The sequence below is a fragment of the Protopterus annectens genome, chromosome 10.part0 (genome assembly GCF_019279795.1).
Source record: "Protopterus annectens isolate FY-2018-M chromosome 10.part0, PAN1.0, whole genome shotgun sequence".
NCBI lineage: Eukaryota > Metazoa > Chordata > Ceratodontiformes > Protopteridae > Protopterus > Protopterus annectens.
In genome coordinates, this window is record NC_056744.1 from 1,442,572,241 (window position 1) to 1,442,589,740 (window position 17,500).

General features: G+C 39.3%; 1 protein-coding gene across 1 annotated transcript in view; it reads left to right on the forward strand.

Annotated features, from left to right (window-relative positions):
* Positions 1-17,500, forward strand: part of LOC122814297 — a 780,122-nt gene that overhangs the window by 74,650 nt on the left and 687,972 nt on the right. The window contains exons 8-11 of the mRNA XM_044086885.1: positions 1,089-1,343; positions 6,479-6,739; positions 10,991-11,251; positions 16,475-16,735. Coding sequence (XP_043942820.1) covers positions 1,089-1,343; positions 6,479-6,739; positions 10,991-11,251; positions 16,475-16,735 — 1,038 coding nt within the window. The remainder of the gene's footprint in view (positions 1-1,088; positions 1,344-6,478; positions 6,740-10,990; positions 11,252-16,474; positions 16,736-17,500) is intronic.

A 17,500-nucleotide genomic window follows, 5' to 3' on the forward strand; every position in this document is an offset into this window, starting at 1 on the left:
AAAACCATAACCGTGAATTCGACATATTCGAATTCGCAATTATGCACTTTCGCTATTTTAAAAATTCCACTTTATAGTCGCGAGATACTGAAATTCGAAATTTCAGTATTTCGAGATTATAAAGTGTAACCATATATATATATATATATATATATATATATATATATATATATATATACACACACACACACACACACACACACACACACACACACACACATATGTGTATGCATATCTGTGTGTGTATGCTTGTATGTTCATATATGTTAGTAACATGTGTTCTTGCCTGCAGAAACATTCTCAGCTGTGTGACTATGGTCTTACTTTCTCTGAGAAATAGTTCTTGGTTCATTACAGGAAATTGCTGACCACCATACCTCTTGACTGTCAAGATTTTTGCAGAATGCCTAGATTTTTGTCTCATATTTTTCGTCTGCTCCTCATAAAATTTGTGGTTTTCTGGCAAATCACTGGGATAATCTGTGGAATGGCGTTACTAAATAATGACATATATTCGAGTCTCAGAAAATGTATGCTTACACAAATCCTCTTACTCTAGCAACTTTCTAAGCATGTAAGAGCAATATTTAAAAAAACTGTCCCTATTTTTGGCCATTTTGTCAGGCTTTGATCAGATTACTTGCACTAAGAGGTTGAGAGGTATGCTGACCACACTTTGTAAGGCAACTGACAGTCTGATGTATTTTAAAAGTATAAAGTTAATAGCTTAGTAAGAAAAAGAATGATGTATTGTCGCATACAATGTATAAAGTTCAAAATTGCTCTGAAATTAATACCAAGATTTTAAAGTGGGCTGTCAGTAATAAATGTTATTCCAAGTATGAACTGAGAAGTGAGACTGGGTTACATCCTTTATTGGCTCAAGTGCAGCCATGCTGTGTGTTTTAAATACTGTTATTTCAAGTGTTCTTACATTTCTAACAGCTGAATGTGTACAGGACTGGAGTTTGAGCACTAATGTTAGTTTTCTGAAAATATTAACAGAGGGTAACATTTGCCTTGAGACATTATATAAAAAATACTGTGAACAATTTGCAATCTCATTAACTGTGTTCTTTTTTCCCTAGCTCCCTGTCCACCTCTGAACGTGGCAGCATCACATGACTGTGATAACATACAGATAACGTGGGACCAGCATGCACAAGCCACCTCTTATATAGCCACAGCTACAGGATCTGATGGAACTGTGTCCCAGTGCAGTACAGCTGAAACCTCTTGCTTCTTCCCAACATTTGGCTGTGGGCAGGATGTCACAATGTCGGTCAGAGTGTCTGATGGAAAGTGCAACAGCTCCAGTAGTGATGTAGTTCACATAAATACAGGTACACTATTCACAATGGGAGAGTGAAATTAGTGTAGCTGCATGCAAAGAATAGAATTGTAGAAGATGATCAGACATTTTTCATTTTGTCTGTGTTATTCCATTTATGTACCTCAGTTCTACCCTAGACGTTAACTTAAAATGCCTTTGTTTGTGCCCCAGTTATTGACTGGATAAAGCTCAATTTCATATTTATCATTTACTGGGGGTATATGAATTCTCCCCCCCCCCCGCTATTAACTGCAGGTACCTCAGTTCTCCCATGCCATTAATTGCAGGTATCACAGTTTTATATTTAGCAGTTGTGCTAGGTATAAAAAAAGACACGGGTTAAATAAAATTGAATTTTATATACACTATAGGGAAATGGGCAGATGAGCTGAGCTAAGAATTCTTCCTATATCACTAGAATCCATGTTCTATATTCTATCTCCATGAATTCCTCTGCTACTGAAATTAAGCTGATGTGCATATTACTTTCTACCACATCCAACCTTCCAGTCCTGCAAATAAAACCAGTATTTGTTCTTTTATAATTCCCTTCAAATAAACCTGGTCCTAGAAGTCTTTCTAAATGTTTACACAGATAAACTCTTTCTTAAAATAGCTGCCAAAAAAGCATGATACCAGAAGCAAACAGTATGTCTCTGAGATATGATTGAATTGATTGTTTCTGAAAGACCTGTGAAATTGTATCATCAGAGAAAGCTTGTGGGAATAATTGAGCCTTCCTTCCTGAGCAGGGGACTTTAAGTTAAATTAACTGAGCGCTATCTGTTTTCTAAGTTTAATAACCATGTCAGCTCACCCACTCCAGAATGGAGAAAAGGGATTCTCTCTGTGATATATGTTCCCATTGATGGGTGTGGTGTGGTAATCACATGGCAGACTGCAGTTAGCATTTCTGGACTGAATGTGTCATTATGTGCAGTGATGCATGTGATGTCAGTAGGTCCCCCTGGTGCGCAGGGCAGCATATGAGATGCTACTGGATGTATTGCTGCACTTTCCTTTCCCAACCCACTGTTAGTATGGTCTCAACATTTGTGTCATAGTACAGGGATACTAAAAGTAAAAATGATTGGCAAATGATCAGTTGGATTATATACAGAATGGAGGAAAAAAAACAAATAAAACAGTCTAGATGAGTGATAAAAGTATAGAAATAAAGTTAATAATCCAAGGATGGAACATGAAAAGAGTAGCACAGACTGGACAAGAGCAGTGGTGGAGAGATTTCCTGGGGTATTTAAGATGTGGAGTAATTGGTACTTGGTGCTTTGGAACAGTAGAGAATGTTGGTCTGCAGGAGAACGGAGCATCTTCCCAGTAAAATATGGGAGCTAGAGATGTTATTGCAGTATATATTCAGATGTGACTGGACAGAATGGGACTGAAGGGGAGAAGGAAACAAAAGAAGGCCTGCAGACAGGATGGGGTGGGAAAAGTTAATGAAGGAGAAATGCATAGGGCAATAGGACATAGACAGAGGTTGTCAGGGAGTACAGGCAGGCAGATTAATACACAGTAAGGTGATGAGAGAATGTAGAGGATGCTGCCATGAAAGAGAGAGCAAAAAGAGATACAAAAATGAGTGATAAAGGGGAGATAGAGCCAGATGTGACCAGTCTGGAACCAGCATCACAAGCAAGCAGGAGGGTATGGAGAGGGAAAGGCATTTTCCAATTGGAGAGGCAGGGGATAAAGAGGCAGAATGGAGATAGAAAGTGTTGTCTAAAGAGCACAGTAGGGATGGGAGGGAATTACAAATGCCATAAGGAGAGAGGCAACCAGTAGAGAAAATGGAGTGGTGGAAGTGATGTGGGCAAGTTATTGGTAGAAGGAGTAGTGGCACAGAGAACGAAGCAAAGCAAAGGTGATGACAGCCACTGAGGTGAAAGAGAACATGTATGTCATGACTGTACACAAAGAAACTAAGGAGATTAACAATTTTGGAAAGTGAGAAAGGCGAGACCAGGTTTCAGTGAAACCAGTCTTTGAGCTTAGATGCAATAAAATGTGGGAGGAGGAGAGTAGAAGACCAAGGTGGTCACTAAGGAGAAGACTAGATTTTGTTGGTGCCTGTAGGCACCAATGATCTGCCATAGGAGACAGCAGAGGTCACAGTCAGCAGATCTGGGAGATAATAGAGTCACACCAGGGGGAGGATGATATACTGCACAAAGAGGAAAGAGAGCATTATGCAGTATAATGATTGACTGTGGCAGTGCATAAGCCAGGAAGACTTGGGACTGGTAGTCCAATAGGGAAGATAAGTTAGAGGGTCCAGCCTTATGGAAAGGACAAGCTTTAGATTAACTCAGAAACATCAGCAGTGCTTAGCAATACAACGTTAGAAAGGTGTACCTTATTGATCATACATTTAAACTAAGATGGAACAGGGAAGGAAACAAATGAAAGTAGACAGAAGTAATCGTTTAGACAACAGAAAAAATACAAACATATGCAGAACATAGCAGATGGACAAGCAAGGATGAACCCACAGCATGATTGGGTATTCTCACACTGCTGTGTATGACATTTGGGAACAGAGATGGTAGAGATGCAGGCCGTGATGCAGGAGGGGAGGGTGCACATTATATGTATCACAAGAATAGGGGACATTGACAAGAAGGGGTGGGATAGGGAGGTGGCTGAATAAAGTTTGTTTAGTAATGACAAAGAAGGGGACATAGGATTAGAGTAACAATCTCAGAGAAGGGGAACATAGGGATGGAGTAACAATCTGCCTGGAGAACAGCATCATATATGAGGCCAGAGAAGAGGAAAAATTCCAAACCAAGAATGTGACGAAGATGCAACAAGATAGAGAAGTTAGATTAAGTGCCTTTGTGGTTAAGGTAGAGGAAGTGGGAGAGAGCTGGTCGACTAATACAGGGTATCATCCCCACACAAGATGAGAGGAGGATGAGAGAATGGAAGTGAAAATAGGAGTGTAGTTAAAGGAGATGAATTATAATTATGGGAGACCTGAATCTGCCACGAAGAGATTGGGAGATTCTGTAATACAGAGTACAGAGGGAGCAGGAGTTGAATGAGATCAAGAAACATGATGGCTTCCGTCAACCGTTACAAGATATACCCCAGGAAAGAATTCTGGACATGGTCCTAGGCAGTGTAGGGGTAATATGAATGCCCAGATTAAGGCACCATTAGCCAAAGCTGAACATGACACTGAGTAGAATTAGGTTGGGGGAAGGGTAAGAAGACAAAGACAGTGTGTGAGATTTATGAACAGGGGTTTACAGTCTGCTGTGGGGGATGTGGTGGTCAAGGATGAGTTTAAGGTCTGGGAGCAAACTGAAGGAGTAAATAAGCTATGGAATGGGTCAGGGATGATGTACTCATTTAGGTGTACAAGGGTAAGAGAAAAAGGTAAAAAAGAGGAGACCAATGTTGCTACATAGAGATGTGAGGCTAGCAATTTGGGCCAGGTTTTATGTGTTTGTAGTGATGTTTAATTTCTGGCCAGATCAGTGATTTTTTTCCGAGGAAAAAATTGCTGAATCAGCCACGGAACTGATGGTTTGTTGTTTAGGGGTCAATGAAGAGGCATTCGCTGTAATGCCTCTTTGATAAAATAATATAGACCCCTGGGTTACAGGTGAGTTTCTATGAAAAAGTCTCACTGAACATCAGCTAGACCTTTGACTATTGGTCCCACACAGGAGGTTGTTATGAAAACAGGAGTGGCTAAGGGCAGGACCAAGATTGAGGAACTGGATAGCCACAAGACAGAATGGAAGGACAAGGTGATATTGGGTGAGATGGACAGTGTCAGGAATTTGGAAGATGAATAGTGGAGTACAAGTGGGGTCTGTTCTGGGTACAGTATTTTTCAGTGCATTTGTCTCACTCCCTTTTATAAGATTGAACTGCCATAATATCTAAAATCAAACCATTGAAGCATGGAATATCAAAAAGGCGATATTTCTTGGGATCATGTATTTGCCCTTTCCCCAGTGTGGAATGATCTCAGAGTTGGTATACATAATATGCATGGAGTGTAGGGGGCTTTTCCTCCTGCAAAAACACTGTTGTTTGAGTTATCAGCTTTCCGATGAAAAGACAATTCAATGATCTGTGTTTCCATGTTATGGAAGTTTGATCTTATGACATAGACCCTTTTTGTTTAAGACAAATCTGAGACAAGACAGGACAGGTTAAATCTATTTGCTGATGACATAAAGATAGGTGTAGTAGTGGAGGACAGAGGAAAGAGTCTAGTAAAGGATTTGGAAATACTGGGTAGGTGGAGAGAAAGGTGGCAGTAGATGTTGACAAACAAATACAAATTACTGCAGTTAAGCCACAGGAACCCTAGTATGAAGTATCGACTGCTGGAGGGGAACTGATGGCAACAGAGAAGGAAAACACCTGTGGCTGTCAATATCATCTGGATTTCTCCAGTAGGAGCTGAGTAAGGCAGTGCCATCAACTATTTGGCTGCATTCTCAGGAAGCTAGATTCCAGAAACAAAAAAGTAATGCTTCTCCTCTACAATGGGCTTGGTCAGATCAGACTTTGAATACTGCATGCAGTTCTGAAGGCCATGCAAAGAAAGGAAGGGATACTAAGGTGCTGAAAGATCTGAGGAATGGGGAAAAGTATACATGAAGAGGCTAGAAGAGCTTTGACGCTTCTCAAATAAGTCCATAAGAGACAGACAGGATGTAATACTGGTGAGCAAGATCATGTCAGGAAGATGTGAGGATGTCATCCTAATGAGAAGGGGGGGCAGTGCAAGTAGCAGACTGTAGGGACTAACTAGACTAACTATTCCCTGAATCTCTAAAAGTAAATTTTCACAGGGAGGTTGCACACCCATGGAATGGACTACTGGAATGTTTTGTGGAGAGGGAATCTATAAAGACATTCAAAAGGATATGGAGTCTATATTAAAAAGGTATGGAGAAGGCAGGACTGGACAGGAGGCAGAATGCTAGATAAACGTAAAAGGGTATATTTCATAGGCATATTCCCTCCTTCTGTGATCAAACAAATTGCATTATTAATATGCTATAGAAGTTTTAACAGGCTAACAAACAGAATGTGATGGTAAGAACAAGAAATGAATAAGCATATTGTAATTTCTACCATTTTTTGTTGTTGTAGTGCCATGTCAGCCACAAAATGTGATCGCCACAGTAGACTGTGTGGATAACTTTTTAACCGTCTCATGGCAAACAGCAGAGGGTGCTTTGTCATATGAAGCAACTGCAACAGGAAGTAATGGCAACGTCTACGTCTGTTCATCCTTTGCTGGCATCTGCATAATTGAAGGACTTCTGTGTGGAGACAGCCTGTCAGTATCTGTCATTGCTTTTGATGACCAATGTTCCAGTTCAGAATCTAATCCTGAGATAGCTGACACAGGTATGTCACTGCATTCTTTTGTCATGAAATAAGATGTAATGTGTTTTTAAATGCTGGGGGACATGAAGAGAGACATGTGGTGTGGAGATATGGCAGCCATCCACAAAAGCAGTGGAACAGAACTGAAAAAAGATGTCTTCTCATCTAAGAAAGGGCACTATTCCTTCCTTGGGATGCAGGAGGGAAGGGATTGTTAGTTGAAGACACCTGTTGGTCTTTAGGAGGGCACAAGGGTCTGATGAATAATATTTAGAAAACAACTGGAATGTTGACACTTAAATGCATGTATAAACATGTGCATTGCTATCTGACATCATGGTGTGCCTATGACATCATGAGGACCTGGGGCGGGGACTAAGAACATGATGCCTGTTCTAGATCTCCATTTTGTCTAATGCTCGTGTGCAAGAAGTTACACCTGACAAAGGTGTATAGTCCAGTCCAAAGGGACAAAATCAAGTATTACAACGCATAAGAAGAACAGGTTTCTTGGGGTCAGGAAATGAATTATTAAATCCGCCAGGGTTTCTTGTTCATGATCCCAAGACAGGTTACTTCATATGGAATAATGGTGTACCATAATCTATTAGTAGTACTGTCACATACAATTGTTATATAGGCTTATATCTACTAAAAAAATGCAAGGAATACAGCGTCAGTCTCATGCAGTCTTATACCTAATATTAAGAACTTAATACTAGTGTTCAGCTCCAGGCCTAATTTATTGCACACTCTCTAGTAACAATGTTAAAAACATGGCAAAAAAGAAAGGTATATTCCAGTATTTTCTTTTTCCTGTATTAGAAAGAAACATAAATACATATAATCTACTGTCTGAAGAAGAACTATAGAGAAGCCCCATGAAGATCATATGATCATGAAATCACAAGAAGTGTAGCTCAAATTCCTCAATTATCAGGTACCGGAAGTATAAGATGCTGAGGAACAGAATGCTAGTCACTATTGTCCACATGAAATCACTGAAAGGATGACTTCTGAATCTGCACCAACAGTAATTCCTTCAGAGAGTTCTCCCTTCTTAATGTTGGTACAGCTGTGGAGTTGTTTTATATAAGTTCGGGGAGCGTTGGGAGCTTGTCCCCCACATAGGGATGCGTGGGGGGGGGGTGAGTCTTCCCTCCTGCAAAAAAAAAACACAGTAACACAGTTCAGGATTTTGCCATCTTGGCATTTTGACCATTTTATGTTTGGCATTTTTGTCTCCTTGTCTTTGTGTAATTCGAGATTTCATAGCAGTCTTGTAAAGCACTCACAAAGGTGATGACTGTCTGTGCTGATATTTTATGTAATATACACTTTTCAGCTCAAACATGGCTAATACACAATGTATTCTTTTTAAGTTTTAACAATCATTTCATCCAAAGAAATAGGAACTTATAAGAACTCCCCATGCACTATGAAAAAGATCAATTTTTGCTGTAGATGAGCAAACCCAAGATTCATAATTTCGATGTGAAGTGGATATTTATGACTCTGGTTTAATATTGCTGCTGTGATAGTTAAAAGGTGACTCTGTTAAAAGCATGGAGGCCACAACACCTTGTTGTATCCTGGAATGAGACTAGAAAGTGTTCAGAATTGTACTATGGTACTTAAAAAATTTTGGCTCCATCTTTAAAAAAGTCAAGTTTTGCTTGCACTTTATTATTTATTTGTTTAAGATTTGCTAACCACAGTAGAGTATTTATCCATCAGGATCATTTTCAGACTGTATCCAGTAGAAAAAACTCAAAAAAATATACCTTAGGGTTAAGTAATAAAGGTAGAATAGGATGAAAATGAAAAAAATGAACTAACATTACAATGAAAAAATCAATAAACACTTATGAACACAGAAAATACAAACAGATGAAAAACAATGTCACATTACATTTCAATTTCTATATGCCAGATGCATTTTTTCAACTTTCAGCAAAATGATTATGATAAATTTTTCAAATACAATGGTGAATCTACAGGTTGAGATAGTAAGCTTTTTTCAGGGGTGGGGCACAGTGATCGATATGAATGTAAGTGGGTGCAGATTTAGAAGAAAAAAATAGTTTTCTTTGTTTTTACAGTGTACTGTTTTATTTTATGTATATAATACAGGCAAGTGGGTAACCCCACTAATTAAGATAAACAAAGTAAGTACCTGTAAGTTATGGAAAAAAGCACACGTGATGATAAGCTTAGTAGAATACATGTTTTTTTTTCATCTTTTAGGTATCTGTCACAAGGTTACTGCTTGATTAATCTCCCCAATCTTTTACAAAGAACAGATACTAAAGAATTTAGTACCTGCCCCCGACCCATCCATTATGATGACTTGGCAATTGAAATGGCTCTTGAAATAGAGACATCTTTAATATCATTGAAAATTCAGTGGGTGCATTCCTAATGGAACAGAGACATCCTTAATATCATTGAAAATTCAGTGAGTGCATTCCTAATGGAACAGAGACATCCTTAATATCACTGAAAATTCAGTGAATGTATTACTAATGGAACAGAGACAACCTTAACATCATTGAAAATTCAGTGGGTGCATTCCTAACGGAACAGAGACATCCTTAATATCATTGAAAATTCAGTGGGTGCATTCCTAACACAAAATTAGGAACCTAAGTGTCTCTGTTACATTAAGAATGGGAGGTGGAAGAGAACTGTGATACTGTTTACCAATGTGTACTGCAATTTTCACATGCTAGGGCTCTGGGCCATGCATAGAATGATTTGGTACTCCTATAGACAAGGTGCAGGGTGACTTATCTGCTTTACACAGGATGTAGGGTGATTTGGTACACAATAAGGTCATTTGGCACTGTCATGGAAAGGACACAGGATGATACCATACTGTTAAGGAAAATAGAAGTGGATATTTGTGGATCCCATTGACAGGCGATAGTATGCTTTACCTCTGTAATGGATAGGAAACAACATGGTTTATTTCTAACATGGACAGGACACTGGTTGACTTAATGCAGCAATGGAAACACAGTGTGACTTGGGATGATTTGAAACTCTAATGGACAGGACACAGGTTAATTTGGAATTACTGTTGACATAGCAGCAGGTGATTTAACAGTCCTGTGGTCAGGACACCGGGTATTTTGGCATTCCAATGGACAGAATACAGGGTGACTTTACACTATTACTTGATGTTCTTATGTGCAACACACAGGTTGAACTGAAACTGCAATGGACATGAAACTTCCTTGCACAGGGCACAGGTTGATTTCACTTGCCCATCGATAGGACACTGGACAATTTTGCATTCCCATAGAGAGTGCTTGCGGTCAGTTAGCCTCGCCAGTGTTATGTCAGGTAGTTACCACTCACAAAGGTGAAGGGGGAAAGAATATTTGTCATCTATTAGTCAATGATATGAAAACAGTAAGCACATACAGCAATGCTGTTTCCACTCATAAGGGAGGCTCCTACTAATGGCAATTAAAAGGAATACAATAAACCATCAGCTTATTGTTTTCAAATCTGTACATTGTATTGATTCATCTGGTTGACTTTATTTTTTATTTTAGTTTAATTTAGTTTGTTTACCAGGGGAGTGCACTGATCAAATACAACTTGTCTTAGGCCCAGCCCTGGAGATAAACAAAACAAAAGAATAACGACAACACACAATGTGCGGAAAATAGCAGCAAAGATGGGCGGCGTAATAGAAGAGTACAAAGCAAAATGCAAATGACAAAAATAGGTCGATTACACTAGGTGGTGTAGCTAAATTGCTGAACAAATGATATATACAAAAACAACTCAGGCATGCAGTTGTACAAAAAACATAATGTGAAATCTAAGTAATGGCACTTTATACATGGATGTAATTGCACTTTAGCTGTGATGCAGGTGAAATTTAATTATGCTATAACTGATAGAGTAGTTGATGAACACTTAAAATAAAATGATGTAACAAAGCAAAATTGTTTTATCAAAACTGATCTTTGACTAAAATAACACACCAATTGACCATAAAGCTGTAGAAAATGGTATATAAAAAGTGTTTACTGACCACTCTGACTTCCTTCATGCCACAGTCATAGAATTATGATTCTAGTATTAAACAGAAAACTCATTTACCATTTTTGTTGCATTTCAGCACATTATGAGTTATACCTGTAAAACCTGTACAGTAATACTTTTAACATTTATATACCTGAAATGCAAAGCAGTCTAGGTAAATATAATGTTGTCACTGATGCTAACAGATTTTTTGTTTTTCCTCTTTTACAGTTCCATGTGCGCCTGAATATATTAACGTAAATGCCAACTGTAGTGACTCAACCGCTTTAGTTACCCATGACTTCAGCAATGGAACTATTTTCTATGTATCATATGCTGAAGGTGAAGATGGGACAGAGTACGTCTGTGAATCGTATGAAACAAGTTGCTTGTTAACAGAGCTTGCATGTGGCCAGTCGTATTCCTTATATACAATTTCATCTAATGTAAAGTGTAACAGCTCTAGGAGTGCCACAGTAGGATTTCAGACAGGTAAGTAATAATCAGTGCATGCCACCATGAGTAATGAAATAATAATACATGACAACTGGGATATTCTGTGCTATGGAATAAAGGGGTATCCTCATGTTGCAAAATATCATCACTTACTTCAGCAAGGACAGTCAACATTGCCAACATAACAGGCAAGGGAGGGAGGAAAAATAAGGGGAACCACCTATAATTCTTTTTACATAATGGTGTATGGTGTGAGTTCTACACTGAGAATCAACCAGTCAAAGCACTCTTTTTAAATCATGTTTTTGGCCCTACAACACTCCGGCTACTGGCCACATCCAACTCCTTCTTGCCCTTCTTCCCCAGGCTGAAGTGTCTACCTTGCATTTCTGGATCATTGTCACTGCTGTTTGGGGGAAACCCAGGAATAGAGGCAGCTATTCTAAAGCAAATCTGCTGGGAAGACATGTTATCTCATGTATGATGTCATCAATAGAACTTCTCAAAGATTTTGTATATGCAGCTAAATGCCTCTCATTGTCAGCTAGCAATTGCACTAAAATTTTCAGTATCAGCTCACAGATGAGGTTATGCACTGACTTCTACTCTTATCAAGACTAGATCGTCAGCACTCTGCATGCTGCACCTGTTATTCACTGCCTCCTACTCTCATCAAGACTAGATCGTCAGCACTCTGCATGCTGCACCTGTTATTCACTGCTTCTTACTCTCATCAAGACTAGATCGTCAGCACTCTGCATGCTGCACCTGTTATTCACTGCTTCTTACTCTCATCAAGACTAGATCGTCAGCACTCTGCATGCTGCACCTGTTATGCACTGCCTCCTGCTCTCATCAAGACTAGATCGTCAGCACTCTGCATGCTGCACCCTATTCTCTGCATCCTATTCTCATCAAGACTAGATCATCAGCTCTCTGCATACTGCACCTGGCACAGACTTTCTCCTCAAGACTATCACCCAGTACTTTAAAAGGAAGAGTCTGAGCAGCAAGACTTGCTGACTCCCCCCCCCCCCAATGAAATGAGTGATCCAACAATCAGACACCCCCTTCAGTCCTTCTATAGCAGGATCTTCCACAAATCAAACCTTGGTCAGCTGAGGTACAGTCAGGACTTCACCCCTCTGTCCTTTAGAGTGATCGATAAAAGCACCAATATTAAAAGGCATTCATGAGTATGTAACTGAATTACTGATGGAAAACCAAATCAATATTTGAGACAGAACTGTGCATAATGACAAATCAGAGAAGTGGTAAGGGTAAATTAGCTGCCAATTTCTTTTAATCTCAGAAACAAAATGAGCAACAGCTTTTTGTTTTGTAGAAAATCCTCCATAGTACTATATCAAAGAAGCAGCAAAATTTGACATTTACCAACAAATTGTGGAGGATGTGTAAATGTGTTTTATAAATTCCTTATCTGGAGGTTGTCCAGCAAAACTGTGATATAGCAACTTTCTTTAAGGGCAGGAACAGCCACAATGGAATCAGGCATGGTCCTCTCAATCCAGCAGGTCCTACCTTTCTGAGAGAAGAGATAATCTTGTGTGGTCTTCGTGGAACAGGTTTTACAACAGCAGAGTTTTCCCATGCAGATTTAACAGTTAGTTATACCATTTGTCAATAGGAAGGATCATCCAGGGAACAGATTAGGGGATCTGGAATGCCACGTACAGGAATTTTATAAAAAAAAGTACTGGAGTCGGTGGGCCATCCCACTCTGCTTCAATTTAATTTCAAAACCTTCTATGTATTTTGGGTTATCTGGAGTATGGAGTGGGGATTAATGCACTCTTCCTCCTTGACATATGGTCTGGGGGCAGTCCCAGTGCCTTTTCTCACACTTAGGTTTCCTACCTGACCTCAGAAGTGAGGGCTTCAGAAATGACAAAGAAACCTGCATTGGGCCAAATATTTGAGCTTGAGTCTGTCAAAGCTTTTTGGGTCCTCTGTTCTGCTGTTGTGGCCGCTATCATCAAAGAAGCAGACACCAAGAGCGACATATGTAGAACAGCCTACATGGACAGTGTCACTATCAATATAGATGCCCGCTCAAGTTACAGGACACTGTCTTCTGCTGTTTGAGGCAAAAGCAAGATAAGTTCAATACTTACAATAAATCAATCAATATTGAGACCAATCTCAACCACTCGACCTCCAGCAACAAGAGTGACATATTCATTCGCCCTGGACCTGGTATCAACAGTCCTGACCACAAAGGCTAAAGAGCTAACTCCATCAACATCGGCTGTACACATAAAATCAGAGCTGAGACTGACCCGGAAGTACTCCTGACATAGAGTGTATCATTATTATAGCTGTCAACACTGATGGCAGAGTTCACATTAAAAGAATCAGTACTAAAGGGCTGATAGCCCAACATCAGTACTACAGCAGACACTGACCAATCTGTCAGTCTGTCTGTGCCTGTTCATTCAATTATGAATGCATCAGGGCCGGAGCCTAAATAGGGGCTGGTGAAGAGAACCAGGATGTTCTGGCTGGAAATTAAGGTAGTGATACAGTGCTTCTGTCCATCCTATTACCTGAGAAAGGGAGATGCAAGAGATTTCTTCTGTTAGACCTTAATAAAGACCTCCATCATATTTTCATAGTCATTCTGGAGAAACATCTGAAAGATTTTGGTGATGAAAATCTAATAGCAAGAATTACACCTACCTCTGAATTTGACAGAAAAAAAGCACACTTTGTAAGGAATTTTAGAAACATGAACAGAAAAATGTGGTGAAAATCAAATTTTCTTCAGTCTTAGGATTTTGGGGAAAGGACATGGAGTTTCTCACCTTGACAGTTTTGTACCTTTTCTTTCTATCTTTATCTTTAAATGTAGGGGAACCATCCCTAATACGTAAGGGAAAGAGAGCAGCAACACAACTTGGATTCCCTGATTAACTCTGCTATTTCTTTCAGCAACTCTTGTCCTTTCTGCTCTATTTGTTTTGTCTGAGATGTTTCCATTTTTATCCGCTACCCTTCTCTGTTTCTCGTCTCTCCTGGTTACTGATCTTTGGTTTGCGGGCTGCTGCAGTATCTTCCCCTCCTCCTTTGGGTCTGTCACTGCCTAGATGCCTCCTTATATAAATGTTTTCAGTGTGGCAGGGTATTGCAGTCTCCATTTCACTCCCGTTTCTTTACAAAGTTTGATCACAAGGGCAAAGTATTTTTTTTCCTATGTGTCTCATAGGAAAAGGCTTACTCAACCAAAACTCTTGTGTCCCCTACCATTAGCTTTGCACCTGGAGCCCATGCCTTTTACAAGTTTCCTTCTTTTTGTTCATTTGCTAAGAATTTTATGATTACCAGGCTGGGGTGTTAAACTGGATCATCCTGGATCAAGTAGTTATTTATGCTCTCTCTCTATTTTGATTTTCAATTCTGGGATGTCTGCCCACTTAGTATACTATTCAGCTATCTTCCCTTTACAGTCCTGGCCTTCCCACCTTTCTGGGATCCCCATAATTTTGAGATTTTTACACCTGGCCCTGTCTTTGAGATCTGTTGCCTTCTGTTCTATACAGTCCAGATGTGCTTCCACCTTGGCCTGCAATTCCACCCACTTATGCAGTAGATTTTGTATTATGATTGCAGGCTTGTTTATACCTTGTTGAATATCCTCCAGGTTCTTCTCTTGCATCAGTATGTTCTCTGTCACTCCTTGTTTAAGGTCTTTTTCTTCTTCCCATATAGCAATTTAAATAGCGTGTTCACTCTGTTCATTTGGAATTCTCACCATTGCAATGGTCTCCCCCACTTTTTCACTATCATGGATCATGTTTGCTCTTTCTTTCCCTTTACAAGCTCTGGTGCTCATTGGGTTCAAGAAGCAGCAGCCTAATGAATCTGTGGTGTTTCTCAGGTTATTAGTTTGCTTTACCTCGTTTTTTTACTATCAGACTAAGAGACCTGTGGCTTTGTGTCCATTCAGTCCACATACATGCAAGAAAGGTCCGCTAACCCTGTCTTTTTGAGGACTGGAGTAATAAGAGTCCCCTTCATATGAAATGGAAATACTCTGCTTTCAAGGGAGACAAGGGCAATCTACTAAAGGACAGGACACAGATCACCAAGCTACCCAGAGAAAGCTTACCGAGTATGGGTACAGTGCATAAGTAGCATTATTTATACTGATAATGATAGAGGAAAAAAAATCACCATAACTATTGATAGTAAATTCAAATCAACTCACGCCATCAAAGGGATAGGCTCAGCTACTAGTGACCGCTGCTAAAACCCTGACTAGCGCTTTGTTTGACTGCCAATGTGAAAATGGCAAGACCGGAAGCAAAATACCAGGCCACTAAGTCATGTTTTTCAGCTGGTAACCTTCCATGTGGTGAAACAATTTGGACTGCACAATCTCTGCACCACATGGATGAGTGCAGCCAGACTACATGCAGAGATCTCCCAGGACAAGTTCTCAGACTTTCTTTAGGAAACCTCAAGCTTGTAAACTGAAAACAGATTATCCAGAACAATCTTGTTCTCAAGCAAACTGAAATAACACAACTTACACTCAAGCCTTCAGCCAATCAACCAGCACTAGGGCATACAGGGAGATAAAGCACTAACTATGACCCAGGTGACCCAAGCTCAATCAGTGACTCAGGCATCTGAGGTACTGACAGGGATAGATGGACGTGCCGAGCCCAGGGAGGAGGACATTTGTTTAGCTGTCCCCTATGGGAAGGCATGGTCTATACAGGGGAGTAGCTGTTGGATGTAACAGGCAAATGCAGGCAGGGGCAAAAGGGAGTAGGTCATAAAAAAAAATTGCCTGTTCAAGGGATAAGAAAAGAAGTTAATAAAGGAACTTAAGTTATATGAAACATGAATGTCCAAGACAAAAGAACAAGTGGGTCTATTTGGAAATCTGATTTCACTGTTTGTCCAGTGTCCTTTGTTCAAGAATTGTGAAATGCAGCATGATTGCAAACCTTAAAAAGGTTGGAGTTTAAAACAGCATTATTAACTTTTACTTCAAATGGGTACTAAGGTATTTCTTAATGTCTACAGATGCTTCTCCATAATTCACAAATTGCTTCAATTTAATGACTTGATCTGTACAGTAAAATGTATCTCGGTTTGTCATTTTTAGTTCCATGAGTTAGTGAAAGTATTTGCTAATGTCTATAGATACTTGTTAATTCAGAAAGTTTTTTTTTTCATTTCAATGTATTGCTGTGCATAGTAACACGTGTCTCAATTTTTAACTTCTAGCGCCATGTACCCCATACAATATCGATGGTGCTCTCGATTGTGACACAAATTCGATCATAGCAATGTGGGCCCAAAACTCAGGCAGCTTGTCATACAATGCTGTAGTAGAAGACTCAGATGGTGTTGTGCTATACTGCAACTCCACACAAGACAACTGTATAATTCCAGATACTAAATGTGGGACGGAATACAGCCTGTATGTGACAGCAGATAACGGAATATGCCAGAGCCCCAGAGATTTGCCAGTTATACTAGTTTCAGGTAAAATATGTTTTTAAATATTCTGAAGAATGGCTTAATTAAAAAAAAGGAAGAGTTCTATGACACAGTTCCATAATATTCTGGGGAATTATAAATTATCGCAAAACCATGACAAACTGTGGAATTTGGGGTTGGCATAATGGTTAAAGCATTTACCTTGAAGGCACAAGGCACAGGGTTTTATTCTCACCTTTGAACAGCATGGTTAGGATTAAAAAAGCCCCAGTGGGGTTGTTAGCCTAGAAATTACCTATGAACTACAAACCTATGAACTATCAAATTGACTGAAAATATAATTAGGGATATTAGTAGTGTAAGTGCATTTAGTAGTGAAAACATAGGTGCTTAATCTTTTTCTAGAACTGTAGAGAATTAAAATTTACAAACTATGAAGCCTATACCTGTTTATTTTGCACGATACATTTCAGGGTGGTCCACTATTATTTTGACTAACATTATCTTAAAAGTTTTCATCTTAACATTCAATTATATAAACAACTCTTCTATTGTTTATTTAGCTGTATTTTATAATACAGAACTGTAACTGGCTAAATTGTGAACAAATATGCCATTACAGAAATGGAAAACATTTATTAAGGAATAACTATAGTTTGCATTTTCTCTCTATCTGTGTTGTAGCAAAGGCAAAAGTTGCATATTCCCATTTTAATTGCACTAATAAACAGAAATTGTCCAATTTAACTGTATTTTCCCAGAGGTTATGCGCCTGGCTTATCTTGTGGGATATGAATTTTCAGTTAGATA